The sequence below is a fragment of the Mastomys coucha genome, unplaced genomic scaffold (genome assembly GCF_008632895.1).
Source record: "Mastomys coucha isolate ucsf_1 unplaced genomic scaffold, UCSF_Mcou_1 pScaffold6, whole genome shotgun sequence".
NCBI lineage: Eukaryota > Metazoa > Chordata > Mammalia > Rodentia > Muridae > Mastomys > Mastomys coucha.
The window spans coordinates 94,243,728-94,258,429 of NW_022196912.1; the positions used below are offsets into that span (position 1 = coordinate 94,243,728).

The window sequence follows — 14,702 nt, forward strand, 5'->3', positions numbered from 1 at the left end:
AAAAAAACAAAACCCACTCCCCCGAAAAAAAAGAAAAAAAACAAAACCAAACCCACTGACTCATACTCCTGGTCAGTATAGTGGTTTCACCATTACTACCGTGGTACCTACAGGGGCACCTTGGCCTTTCTTGTCTAGTCTCCTAGACTTCATATTCTTCCTCTGTGCCAAGAATGGCTTTCCTTACACCCCACCAACAATCCTACTCCTGACACCTGAGGATTGGGAGAACCTTATCAAGGCAGTCCAGAGGGCCAGACCATCCTGGCTGATGTAGCAAGCAAGCTTACACCCATGGTTCCGGAGGTCTGTCTCATAACTACAGCAAAACAACCTTGTGGCTCCTGACTCAACTGCTTAGCAACTTTTCTGATTTCATACCTTTAGTGATTTTTAACCTGGTGGGGACAGGCTAGGACGATGGTATGTAAAATCAGATTTGAAGCCATAATATAACTCTATTTGGAAATGAAAACATTTGAACTAGATATGTTATTTGTTTGTTTTAAAATATATTCATTTTATCTATTTATCCATCAGAAGGAGACAAAGTTAAAAACAGAATATTCTGGTTTGTATAGCAATATGTAGCAGATGAGTAATGGATACTCTCATGGATAGTAATGACATAAAGTTGCCCTACGACTGTATGTGAAGCAGGTATGTGTGTGTGTGTATGTGTGTTTGTGTGTGTGTGATTCGATAGTGCTGTAAACTGTTCGGGAAGCCTTTGACTGTGGGGGTGAGAACCCTGTTAAAGTCAGGGCTTCCTGGGTCTCTGCCACCCTCAGGGCTCATCGAGGTTAAGCAGACTCGTCTGAGGTTAGAATGTTAAGAGATGATGGTGTAGGTATGTGCTCTGAGCGAATGTTTGAGAGAGGCATTTATGCTTCAAAGCACATTCTATCCCTGGTTCCCAAAGCTGGTTGGGACTGGTACTGGAGCACATTTCAGGAGTCATGCATCTGGGTGGGTAAGTAAGGAATTACGAGTTTTCATTGTCAAGTTAATGGATGGAGTCAAAGCAGGTTATGTAGGACTCTCTGCAGGAGAAGAGAGGCTAACCATCAGTCACATTCTCCCATTGCCATAAGATGACTCACAATCCACCATGATACAGGAGCCCATTGGTTCCCCAATTTTTTAAAGACATCTATTCATTTATCGCATGTACATTGATGCATGAGTGTTATGGCATGTGTGTAGAGGTCAGAGGACTTGTGGGAGTTGGTTCTCTCCTTCTACCATGTGGGCCCTAGAGACCAACTTCAGGGAGTGAGGCTAGGTGACCCAAATTGTTTTTATAGACCCACTATCCAGAAGTCCCAGAGGTCACAGTCAAGACAGGGGAGGAGTTCTGTGCAAGGTTAATCACTGGTCACATTTCTTTTAAAAACTAGAGAGTTCTACAGACAGGTACTTCCCTAAACTATTTTAATGAAAAATAATCTAGTTAAGGTCTTTCCTTGTTTTGTGACATGGTACAACCAGGAAAACTCAATGTGGTAGTTTTATGTCAACTTGACAAAAGCTGAATTGATCTGGGAAGAGGGACTCTCAACTGAGAAAATGCCTCCATAAGATGGGCCCAGGCAAGTTTACAGGATATTTTCTTGATTAATGATTGATGTAAGTGGGTCTAGCTCTCTGGGGAGGTGCTACCCTTGGACAGGTGTTCCTGAATGGTATAAGAAAGGATGAGCAAGCAATGAGGAGCAAGCCAGTAAGCAGCACTCCTCTATGGCCTGTGCTTCAGTTCCTGTCTCCAGGTTTCAGTCCTGACTTCCTTCTATGATGGACTAAGCCCCTTCCTCTCAGAATTGCTCTTAGACATGTTGTTTTATCATGGTAACAGAAAGCAAAGGAATATAACTTTGTCTTTAAGGACTGTGGAAAAGGACACAGGCTGACAGAGGGCAAGGACCACCAACTGGACCACTTGCCATTAGTACTTATATCTCATAAACATCAAAATGGGATACAGGTCAGCATACTTCATCAGAGAGGATGGGAAGATGGAAGGAAGGTCATAGTAGAGTCAGAAAAGGAAGTCAGATTAAAAAAAAACCTGCCACTGTATAAAAGAATGGAGGGTTGTTCTTAAGTACCTGTCACAAAGAGCCAAGTCCTGGCTCCGGCCAGCCTTGACGAACATCATTTTGGCGCTGAAGAGTAGCTGCTTCATGATGTCTATGAGCAGCCCGGCGTCCACCTCTGGGTTGGTGAGGCCCCTGGACAGCCTGCAGCAGTGCTCAATCAGCTGGTGACCACAGGCGATGCTGTCTCGGTGCAGGTTCAGGACGGCAATGCACAGGGAGGCGCTGGGGGCCTGATCAGGGTGGGGAAGGAAGAAAAAGACCGTGAATTCAGGGACCAGAGCATTGTTCAAATGCAGCTATGTGGTGGGAATCACCATGTCCTCTTCAAAAGGAAGGAAACCGCTTCAAGAGGGAGCTGGACATTCCACGGCGAACCAAGAGAGTGGCTGCATTTCCGACCCTCCAAGTTCTGTTGCTGGAACTCTGGCTGTTAGGCTTTTTCACACCGTGGGAAGAAGATAGTGTGGCCACAGTTCCTACTTTGTTTTTGTGTTTCAGACACAGTCTCTCTGTAGCCCTGGCTGTCCAGGGACTTCCTACCGCTTAACAATTCCCACAGGTGGCCTCCTTTTTTTCTTTTTTTTGGTCTTCTGTCCCACAGTTTCAATCATTCTGACCACTTACCTAGCTGAAGTCACCGCTTTAAGTCCTGAGCATGCTGCCACCCACCCATGCTCCTATAGCACACCTATAAAAATGCCTAGCTGCTCACACCTATCAGATACTTATTTCTTACTGTAGGCTTCCTGGTTCTCTATAGAAACAGTCCTTCTCCATCTTACCACATGACCCCTTACTTTTGACACTGTCTTCTGATACCTTCATCATGTCCTATGATTTTTGACACTGTGCTTCTGCTCAGACATTTCACTTTTTTGTTGTTGTTGGCATGTGTGTGTTGTGTCTATGCATGTATGTGACGGTGGGCAAGCAGTTGTATGTGATGTGCATGTTGAGGCCGGAGGTTGATACTGGGTATCTCCCTGAATTGCTCTCCACCTTATTTTTATTTCTATTTTTGAGTCAGCGTCTCTCACTGAACCTGGAACTTGTTGCTTTAGGTAGACCTCGTTGGCCAGCAAGCTCCAGGGATCTGCTGTCTTTGCCTCCCTCCTCAGCGCTATGTTGCTGCACCTGTTTCTTCATATGGATGCTGGGATCAGAACTCAGGTACTCATGCTTGCACAGAAAGCACTTTACCACCAGTGCACCACTTCCCCAGTCCCCACATAGTTCAGTTCTGTGTTCTGTCCTCCCTTTCCTCCTCTTGCAATCTCCAAATTTCTGCTTATTACTCTTACCATCTTCTGGCTTCTCTTTGTACATTTCTGAAGATGTTCCTCACCTTCTGCCTAACTGGTTTACTCCTTTCAGCTCTCATATAATTATATGGTATGCGCTTAGTCAGCAACCTCTTTATTTCCTGCTATTCTGTTAGACATGAAGAACTTATGTGATCATTACATTTTATTGTTATTACCTGCTCATAGTAAAATTCACTGCGCACCAGCTCATTTTCTTCCTCATTTAGACTCAAGATCCACTCCACCTCGGTTGCTTTGGGAACTCTCACCACGGCTGAGTATGGAAGGCTTTCATTTTTAGCACTGTCTGGAACTGAGAAGAGGCTTGTCATTCATGTGCCAGTCACTGGCTGGGGCTTCAGTCCTGCAAGCTGGTGTGTCACAGGCAGCTAGCTACCAGCCTGCTCACAGGCAGCTAGCCACCTGCCTGCTGTCTGAGGGCCCCATCTCTCTCCTTGGTCCCTTTTCTTTTTTTAAGACTTATTTACCCGTTTGCGTGTGTGCCTGCATGAGTTTATGTGTGTGTGTGTGCATGCATGTGCGTGTGCCTGAAGAGGCTGGGAGAGGGCATCGGAGTTGCCTGGAATTAGTAGTTCAGGTAGTTGGAATCATTCGGTTTGGGTGCTGGGAACCAAACCTGGGATCTCTGTGAGAGCAGAGAGTGTTCTTGACTGCGTTCTCCCCTCTTCCCTTTTGTTTTCTTTAGGAAACCCCATCAGGTACCTCAAGTCCTCTTCCCCATGCACAGGTCTGGGATTAATGTCACAGCATTCCTGACACGACTGTGATGCTTCACATAAGAAACCCTGAAAGTTATGGCTCAAACACTGGAAACGAAGCTGCTGCGGAAAGGCACTGACTAAACTGCTGACAGTGATCTCCCTTAGGGAAGGACAAAGCACTGGACAGAGGACAAAGGACAATGGGGGAGGGAGCTGGGGTGGCGGTGGATGGGGTTGCCTACTAGAAGCTAAACCCCAAAGTCCTTGGTTGTTGGCCTTCCCAGTGTTAGAAGCTAATGTGCCTAGGTAAAGGTTCTCATGGAGGGAACAGGTTGATAGAAATGCCATGGTTTTCCATTCCTGAACCAAGTGGATTGAGTTGCCCCATGGTCATCAGCTGCAGCTGGTGCACTGACAACAGAGACACAAGGAACAAGATCAGGCCTTACCTTCTGACTGGCATGGGCTCTCCTCTGGTGCACTAGAAACAGAGAGAAACAAAATGCCTCAGCCACCACTTCTCTCTTTCGTGCTTAGTGAATGAAACTGACATTTCTTCCAGTAGTCATTGATCAGTGTGACAGTTCGAGTGACAATGGCCACAAAGGCTCATGGAACTGACACACTTTTCAGGTGTGGCCTTGATGGAGTAGGTGTGGTAGTGTTGGAGGAAGTGTGTCACTGGGAGTAAGTTTTGGGGTTTCAGAAGTTCAAGCCAGGCTCAGTGTGTCTCAGTCTCTTCCTGCTGCCTGAGGACCAAGTGTAGAACTCTCAGTTCCTTCTCCAGCACCATGCCTGCCTGTATGATGCCTTGTTTCTTGCCATGATGATAAGAGACTACACCTCTAAACTGTAAGCCAGCCCCAATTAAATGTTTTCCTTTATAAGAGTTGTTGTGGTCATGGTGCCTATTCATACCAATAAGGCTGTAACTAAGACAATCAGAGAATTAATCACATATAACTTTTTCTCTTCCTCTCTGGTCATGGCCATCTCTTACCATGCTTTGTCCCTTTTATCTCTTACATATGCATTTAAATGTCCCCACCTCTCTGTGTGTCTGAAGGAGACCTCATGATTTTTTTGCTGGCATCTGTAATAACTCTGCCACAATTCTGCAATAACTCTCCTTGACTCTGACCACCCAGCCTTTGCTTGTGATTTCAGGTATTAAGATTTCAGAAATTCAAATCTGGTCACATTCTGTTCCTGCTTAAGAATTCCTCAGAAGCTGCCCGGCTTGTAAGTTTTCCTCATTTGCAGTTCAGAAGAGAGGTTTCTGAGCTCTGGCATGACTGCTTCTTTGGCCATCTCCTGTCACCCATGATCTAGTCTCAGGCTGTAAGGGTACCATTGCTCTACCAGCAGCTCTGGTCAAGGGCCAGGTTTACAATGTGGATAAGGAACATGCTGACCTCCTCTAGTCCATGGCACCAGGAAGCAGGTCAAAGCCTGAGGCAGGCAAAAACAGTAGAAGACAGGCTAGGGTTCTGATCAGTGGACCATGAACTTAAAGCAGGCAGCTTCCAGGAGATTCTCTCAAGCTCCTGGGCCAATATGTGTGTTCTACCACCACGGCACTCAGCCAATTATTTTGTGGTGGGTTTATTGGCTGTCTCCCTAGTAAAATGGGGTTCCCTTAGGGTAATGTAACTATGGCAGAGTGACTGCTGGGAAGAGACTCCCCACTAACATTGACTTCTTACTTAAAACCCTATCACTAACATTGACTTCTTACTTAAAACCCCATCAGGATGGTGTTTGGATAATCACTATCCTACACTTGACAGGGGAAGCAGGGAGTGGTGTGTTAGGGTTTCAGGAACTGTTCGATGCATATGGCATGCCTTTATTCCTATGCAGTCAATACTTATGGCAAATAAAGACCAACAATGTAATTGAGTAGAATACAAAATCTAGTTAAGTCTGCTAAATAAAATAAAACTTGAGACTCTAAAGTAACTTTGCTTTTGCATAGCTGATCTTCCCCAGGTGCCTTAAGAACTTTACACTTCACACTCTCAATGAGAAGCAGTAGAAAAAAAAAATCCAAGTCACCATGACTCACAAAACATCCTCTTCATCCATCTGTTTTACTAGAGGGAGGGGCAGTTGCTGAAATTTATCTAGAGGTTAGCCATGTGCAGGAGATTGTAAGGGCTTGTCTGTGAGTAACATGCCAAGGTGACTACCTAGTATAGGGCTAGAGCAAATGAACCCAAATTCAGCGGGTATGGACATGTTGTTCTGAGTCCAGCTGGAGTCACATGAACCACAAGTGGGCAGGTAAAAGGAGAGAAGACAAGGTGAGATGACAACCTCAGTGTGTGGAAGGGCTGAGGATCAAAGTATCTTGATTTCAGAAAAAAAAACAGCCTTTGAGAACTCTGAACACTCTCTTCTCATCCATACTTCCCATCTTCAAAGTCTCTCTGACAGAGTCACTCACTCATTCTATAAGCATTTTGCAATGCTGTTAATGACACTGCAGTGTACATGTTAAATCAAACGTTTCTGTGGTATAATGGAGTATAATACTGCACAGTGGGAGGGATGGAACAGTAAGGACCCTGGGGAAGCCACAGTGGTCTATGATGGTGTCAGACTTACTGCAGGACACTCACTCTTTGTTGTAGTAACTGTAGCACTGGTCACACACACGTGTGGGGTTTTCTCTGCAGCCTTCCACCACCATTTTCTTAGTGGAGCAGGAACCACACACTAGCCGCCCACATCGTCGACAGTGATGACGCCTGTTGAACTGAGAAAAGCCAATAGGATAGAACGGATGGCAAGAGATGAAAGTGAGGCTGTCACTCATATGTTCATACTTTTTTTTGTGTGTCAATCATGGCTTATTAAGAATACCAGGCACTTGGGTTTTTACTGAACATGAGCACATTAGCCCTTGTCCCCAGAAAGGTCACATTTAGGGGAATGGGTTTTAGCTTAGTGCATAAGGTCCTGGGTTGGATTCTTAACACCCCTTCCCCCATACACATGAAAGAAAAGAAAAAGAAACAAAAGCCTACCTAACAGACATTCTAAGGCGTTACTCAGCTGAAGACCAAATGTTCTAAGTCCTGTGCCATTTGCAACTAACTGTTCCTGACAAGGTTTGCCTCTGTATGGAAGCATCATGTGGAAACACTGTAAGAAGCAGCAAAGAAGGTGGGCATGGTGGCTCATACCTATAATCCCAGGACTCAGGAGGCTGAGGCAGTGGGATTACTGAGAGTTTGAGGCCAGCCTCGGCTACATAGTGAGGTCCAAGCCAGCCTGAACTATAGTAAAATCTAGCAGGGGACCCCAGAGTCCTGCTCTCCCAGCCATTTGGTAAAGTAACTGCTGAGCTCTTTCTAAATGTGGCCGTAGTACAGGAGTCTGGCGACTGGGGGAACGGCCTGAACAGAGACTAAGGTAAAAGCCACAGCTTCTATGAGCTTGCAGGCTCTGAGGGCAACAGTGTTGGCATGAGGAGTTCCATGCAGTTAACCTGCATTATTAACAGATTCCATGTTTAGCAGAGGGTTACATATAGTTAATATGCATTATTAACAGATTCCGTGTTTAGTAATACAAATAAAAAAATAAAAGCACTAAAAATTTTTAGTAAGGAAGAAGAGCTTTGCTTAGCCAGTGATGACCACACTTGTACAGAGTCAATGATGGCGGAGCAAGAACATGACTTCTACCAAGTGCTTTATGGCATTGACATCCTAAAGCTTTTCAGAAGTTTTTATTTATATGCTTGTGTCTGTCTGTGTGTGGGTCTGGTCCCCCTAGGGCCAGAGGAGGGCACTGGCCTCCCTAGAACTAGAGTGAAAAGTGATTGTGAGCTGCTTGGCATGGGGGTTGGAACGGAACTCTGGTCTTCTGTCAGAGCAGCAAGCATTCTTAACCACTAAGCATCTCTCTAGCTTTTTTTTTGACTTACAGTCTATCTCTCGTAGTTCAGGCTGGCCTCAAACTCACTACATAGCAGAGGATGACCTTGAACTGCTGATCCTCCTGTCTCCACCTCTTGAGTATGAGTATTACAGATGTGTATCATCACATCCATTTTCACAGATACTGGGACTGAATCAGGGGTGTGGTCCATGACAGGCCACCACTCTTCCAAGTGAGCTGCACGCCCAAGACCCTCTAATTGTTTGTGTTTTTAAAGAGGGATTGCTCCATTTCAATTTTAGAGGTTGATAGTCATTTTATACTCTTTCATAGATGAGGAAAGAGATGTAGAGAAGTTACATCACTGCTGTAGACATTAGTGCTGAAGTAATCTGCTAGACAGGCACTGGTATTAGCTGTGGTATCATATGCCAGATCAATATGTAGTTTTAACTGCTCCATGAGGCAACTCACACATTACCTGTAGTGTATAAGAGACCCACGAGATGGAGAATGTCTACAGTCACACTGTTATTAGGAAGCAGAGCTGACATGAGGAACTGAGTCTTCTCTCTCCTGAGCTAGCATAGACAACGATTATCAGGTCACCGTTTTATTGTGGAAGACAGGGACTAGATATTGGATCACGAAAGACTTGGTGACTCCTGCCTGTTTTTATCATCCAGTGAGAACGACAATGGTTTTATAACTTAAGGCTATCTGAGGATGTCTACTAATAGATAGGTCCTGAGAATGCACTCAGGTCAGGTCAAAGGCAGATGCAGTCATAGGGTTGGTGATCTGAAAACATCACTATCCCCTTGGGGACGGCTGACTGAGAACTCAAGCTCACAACCTGGTATCCTCTTTCTCTCCCTGGAGTGATGCTGAGGGCGGAGGCTGATTACCATAGTGAAGTGCTCTCTGCAGCAGACCATGCATATGCTCTCAGACTCATCTGGGACCCACTGATCCCTGGCAGGGGGTGTTTCCGGGGGCACGAACTCCAGCGGTGGCGACTGAGTCTGAGGGAAAGCCCTCTCCTTGGGACTTGGGGAACGGACTAAGGCACTTCCTGGAGTAAGAAGTCAGAGAAGAAGCTTGTCAACATTCCAGCTCATCAGTGAAGAGGGAAAGACAGAATTTTACCATTTCACAAGGCCCTACTGGAATAATAGATCTAAGTGCTTGGTGGCTGTTTGAGTCACAAAACAGAGACGGGGACATTGTGTGCCCACCCCCCCTCCCCAAGATAGAAATGCACAATAAAATCAGTCAAATATACTTAATAAAAACCACTAAGCCTGGGGGTGAGGGTAGGAGTGGGGGTAGGGAGTGAGGGTTCAGTGGGTAGAAGGTGGTTGCTGACAAACCTAAAGGCCTGAGTTTGATCCCTGGGACCCACATTGGTAGAAGGAGAGAATCAACTCCTGCAAGTGCACATATTCTACTGCACACACGTGTACACACAATAAAAAAATTTAAAAAATACTATGCCCGTATCAAGATAAGCTTTAGAATTACGAATGCACTGGAAACTTAGGGGATGCAGACCCTCATTGTCATAAGGAGGCAATCAACAAAACTTAGCATGTGGGCCCGGGGTGGTGGCACATGTCTTTGATCCCAGCACTCAAGGGGCAGAGGTAAGCAGATCTCTGAGTCCTAGGTCAGCCAGGTTTACATAGTAAGTTCCAGGATAGCCAAGACTATACAGGGAAAAAATCCAGTACATGGGACAAATGACTTAATTTCCTTAATAAATAAAAGAGAACGGGAGGGAGAAAAAAGATGGGCTGACCAATTAGTTAGGCTCAAATGCCACATATGGATCTTATTTGGAACTGGATTTAGAAACAAACAAACAAACAAACAAAAAGTAAATAAAAAACTTTACCTGGCAACTGGGGCTATTTCAATATCAACTAGATAGTTCATAATAATCATTATTAGTTTGTCTTTAGGTCTAATAATGATATTGTGGTTTGATTTTTTAAAGATTTTATTTTATTCTACACTATGCATCAGTGTGTGGGTATATATACATGAGGGCAGGTGTCCACAGAATCCAGAAGAGGGTGTTAACTCCCCTGCAGCTGGAGTTACCACCAATTGTGAATTGCCCCGTGTGGGTTCTGGGAACTGTGGTTTTCTACAACAGAAGTGCATGTTCTTAGCTGTTGGGGCATCTCTCCGGCCTCCAATGGTTTGATTCTATAAAAGTGTTTGGCTTTTGGAAGTTCGTAACAATATACTTACAAGTGAAATACTGTATATCTGGGATTTGTTTGGAAACAACCCATTAAACACCCCCCCCACATGCATGCACACACACACACACACACACACACACACACACACACACACACACACATACACCAAAGCTTCTCATGCTTCCTTACAGAGATGTACAAAGCTGCTTAGGTACCCAGAGTCTGGGTCCTTCCTTCAGGTCTGCCGGTTGTTGTGAAGCCTGGCCAGGAAATGGCATGTTCTTTGTTGGTATCTATGGAGATTCCTTATTGTCTGGAAGAGCAGTTTCACTACCAGCAGGGAAACTGAACTGACCTGAACTGAAAGCACAGTGCCTCTTAGCAGCTCCCAGAGCCCTGCTCTCCTCACCTTCTGGCTAAACAATTGCTGAGCCTTTCCTGAATAAGGGTCGCTGTGCATGGCCTTGGAGACTGCGAGAGAAGGACACTGAAAAAAGGTGACCAAAGCATAACTGAGGCTTCCAGGGAGCTTGTTCCTTGTGTGGGCAACAGAACTTTCATGAGGACTACATATAGTTAATCTTCATCATTGTCTATTCATTAAATATGCCACTTTAGAATCAATACTCTTATGCTGCCTAGTTTTTGTCAATTTGGCACAAACTAGAATCACATGGGGAGAGGGACCCTCAACTGAAGGACTGCCTCCATCAGAGTGCCTGTGGGCATATCTGCAGGGCCTGTTTTTGATTAATAGTGTGTGTGTGTGTGTGTGTGTGTGTGTGTGTGTCCCCAGCCCACTGTGACACTTCTGGTCAGATGGTCCTGGATTGTATAAGAAAGCAAGCTGGTGAGCTGGGTAATGGTGGTGCACACCTTTAATCCCAGTACTCTGAAGGCAGAGGCAGGCAGATCTCTGTGAATTTAAGGCCAGCCTGGTCTATAGAGCTAGTTCCAGGACAGCCAGGGCCACACAGAGAAACCCTGTCTCAAAAAAAAAAAAAAAGCCCACAAACAACAACAAAAACACAAAAACGAAAGAAAGAAAGAAAGCTGAGCAAGCCATGGGAGCAAGCTGGTAAGCAGCGTTTCTCTGCTTCCATTCTTGCCCTAATGTCCCTTAGTGATGACCTGCTATCTGCAAGTGTTCAACAGAATGATCCCCTTCCTTCCAGAGCTGCATCTGGTCAGTATTTTATCACAGCATCGGAGAAGCACTCTAACTGCTTTTCCTGCCACATGTCTGCACTGGAGAAGTTTTGAGTCACCCAACATTCAGGTTCTCAGGAGAGGTTGATTAAGGTGACATTCTTTCCTCTTATCTCAGCTCTCACATGGTGGTGATGAGGGTATGGAAATAGTAAGGGGCAGGTGAGGGCTGGGCAAAAACTCTGGTTCTACACCAATGGACAGACTTCCACCTTGGGTAATTGTTAATGAGGCAAGTCACTTCTGGGTCTCTTTTTCCTTTGTAAGGCAAAGAATACAGAATCTGCTAGGATGAGTTACTTTGTCAGATTTTAATAAGATAAAGTAAATAAGGAGTGCGTGTGTGCATGTGCGTGTGCATGTGTGTGTGTGTATGTACACGCCCATGTGCATGTAGCTTCCTCCTCTGGGAGCAACAGCTCAGGGGTCACTGCTGCAGTGTTTGCAGACGTTTACAGGCACACTGTTATAGAGAATGAGAGTCAGCTATATGATGAACCCACTGGGAAGTAAGAAGCTTGGAATAAATTATGAAAAAAAAAAAGTTTCTTAAGTGGAAATGAAGAGTGAGTGAGAGAACGAGAAAGTTAGAACAAGCAGTTCTCACCAGGAGCGGTAGCCACGGAGAACTCAGCTGACGATGACCTAGACAGGGTCTCTGAGTCGGAAGCTTGATGGACAAGCTCCTGGAGGTGAATCATGGAATCTGAAAGAGACAAAGAGCTGGCAAAACGCTGGTCTACCACAAGCATCTTTAATAAGCTACCTGCTTAGCACGGACATCTGCTGGTTTTGTTGATTATTGCAACATGGTTATATTAAATATAAAACAATGGTAAAAAACAATCTTGTAAGCTCAAGGTGTATGCCTCCTTCTCAAAGTACACAAACAACAACAAAACAAGTCATGTTTAAGGCATATGAGACAGTGGAGCAGATTTCTCAAAATAAACCTAAAAATGCTCAGAGAGAAGCGGAAGACACTTAAATGACGGCCCGGGAGGACAGGGAGCTGGCTAGGAGCATCTAGCCTGGTTTCTTTCTTCATTATAGAAGAATTTGAGTCAGCTCACATACAACTGATGTCTGACATGACCCTGGAAATGAAGCTTGTCCCCCATAAAAATTATAGCACTTATGAATCCATTGTCAAGGCCAGGGTGTCTGGCTTCCCACACCTTTGTGCTATCAGACATGTAGCATTTGGTTTAAGATCCAGATCTTGCCTAAGTAAACAGCTGTATCTCCTGAGGACCCCTTCAGTTAGTAGGGAGAGGAGATGGAACCCAAGAGCAGCACTTCTTCTCCCATGTACAACTGCTGCCAAGCACACTGTTAGTCACCTGATCGCTTCTCTCTCAGAGGGTACGGGAGGTCCAGGGCTTTCCCTGCGTATCTGGAGAGCAACGAGTCAACCTCGTCCAGGGTGAAGCCGATGTCTTGTCCAGCCAGCAGCTGGTGCAGAGTTTGCACAGCCGTGGTGGCCCAATCCACCTTCATGTTCATCAGCAGCTGCTCTAACATGAGCAGAGGACTGGAGGACAAATGGGCATAGCTGGCCCGGTGCTGTTCAGGCAGGGTCAGAAGAACCTGTTTACAGGGTAGTGAGGAGAAGATAGCACATAAACTTCAAGAGACTTTCCATACTCTTGCAGGGAATTGACAGGGTTAAGGAAAAGGGTTAAAGCACTATTACATTTGGGAAGCAAGGTTGAACTTCTAAGTCCCGAGTAGCAAATGTCTTTACATGTGTCCTAAGATAAGAGGTTGCTAATCTTTTTCTCTAAGAGGCAAGAGAGTAAATATTTAGAGTTTAGGACTTAAAGCCCACTCAGCTCTGCCAATGTAGCATGAAGGCAAGCACAGGCAAATATATAAATGAATTTGTAAATGGATGTGGCCTGTTTTGATACAACTTGGTTTTCAGAAGTAGGCTGAGGGCTAGCTCTGAGCTATAGGCAGCAACCAGCAGGCACCCTGGCCTAGACCCTCTAGGCATGGCTGAGCTTTGCCTAACCCCAGATGCTATCGTTCTACGTGAAGTTTTGGTTAGAATGGACGACACAAAGTGATGCTGGCAGGCTGTCCGATCCTGGCAGCTCCAGTGTCCTAGTCATAAAAAGACGGATCTAAATGCCCTTTAGTGGTCAGGATCACTAACGAGGCACTGGCCCTGTTCTGCTTACTACCCCCGCCCCCAATTAGTTAAGTGATGTGAATCAAAAAGAAGAGCTGAGCATGGTGGGCTATACCTGACAGCCCAGGACATGGAAGGTGGAGACAGAAGGATTGGGAATAGCCTTAGTTATGCAGTGAGTTTGAAGCCAGCATGGGCCTCTAAACACAGACATCTAAAACCTAACAAACCAAAACTCCCACAAAACAAACAAACAAACAAACAACAAACAAAAATAAAATGAAAGAAGGAAAAAGAATCTCTTCAGGGCAAGGCTGTGTCCCTGGCTCTGCTGGCACTTCATTTTACTTGTGGGGGCAGTGTGCATGAGTCGCCAGAACAATTAGAAAAGAGTCAGAGGGTCTTGTCCCCAAACTCTACACTACTGGATTACTTACTCTTATTTGTCATTTTTTCATAGGTGTCTCTCACCTATTTTCCCATATAACTCCTGAAACAAGTGATCCTCTTCTATGAGTATGGACTATTTACCACACAGATATTCTAATTTGTCTACACATGGTGTGTGTGTGTGTGTGTGTGTGTGTGTGTGTGTGTGTGTACACCTGCTTGTCTGTACATGCACTACATGCATGCCATGCCTGTGGAGGCCAGAAGAGGCTATCTGAGGGAACTGGAGTTATGGGTGGTTGTAAGCAGCCTCATGTGGGTGCTGGGAACTGAACCCAGGTCCTCTATAAGAGCAGCCAGTGCTTTTAATCTTAACCACTGGGCCATCACTCCAGCCCCTCAAGTAGTTTTAAATCCTTACATCCAAATCCTTTTGGAAGAGAACTAGTCCTTACCCCATGACCATTTTCAACTGGACTTATGTGAACATACTACCAATATTTTTGAAACGGCCAGTGATCCTAATCCATGGTCAGTCTTGAGAAACAATGAACAGCAGGTACCACAGAAAGCCCAAGGACAGCTTGAGAGGATTAGGCAAATATCTCTTCAGAGGGATAACAGAAAGATTACGACAAGTCCTAGGATACAATTAGGATGAGGTGAACTGCCAGGTTACGGTTTCATAGAGCACAGGCCAAGGGGAGCAGCAGCCTGGCACGGGGGCTTACGAAAGG

General features: G+C 45.3%; 1 protein-coding gene across 5 annotated transcripts in view; it reads right to left on the reverse strand.

Annotated features, from left to right (window-relative positions):
• Positions 1-14,702, reverse strand: part of Zfyve26 (zinc finger FYVE-type containing 26) — a 63,477-nt gene that overhangs the window by 15,451 nt on the left and 33,324 nt on the right. For all 5 annotated transcript variants that reach the window (XM_031355553.1, XM_031355555.1, XM_031355551.1 and 2 more), the window contains exons 26-32: positions 12,782-13,028; positions 12,046-12,144; positions 8,925-9,091; positions 6,750-6,886; positions 4,575-4,606; positions 3,580-3,716; positions 2,109-2,329 (exon numbers count right to left, since the gene is read on the reverse strand). In XM_031355553.1, coding sequence (XP_031211413.1) covers positions 2,109-2,329; positions 3,580-3,716; positions 4,575-4,606; positions 6,750-6,886; positions 8,925-9,091; positions 12,046-12,144; positions 12,782-13,028 — 1,040 coding nt within the window. The remainder of the gene's footprint in view (positions 1-2,108; positions 2,330-3,579; positions 3,717-4,574; positions 4,607-6,749; positions 6,887-8,924; positions 9,092-12,045; positions 12,145-12,781; positions 13,029-14,702) is intronic.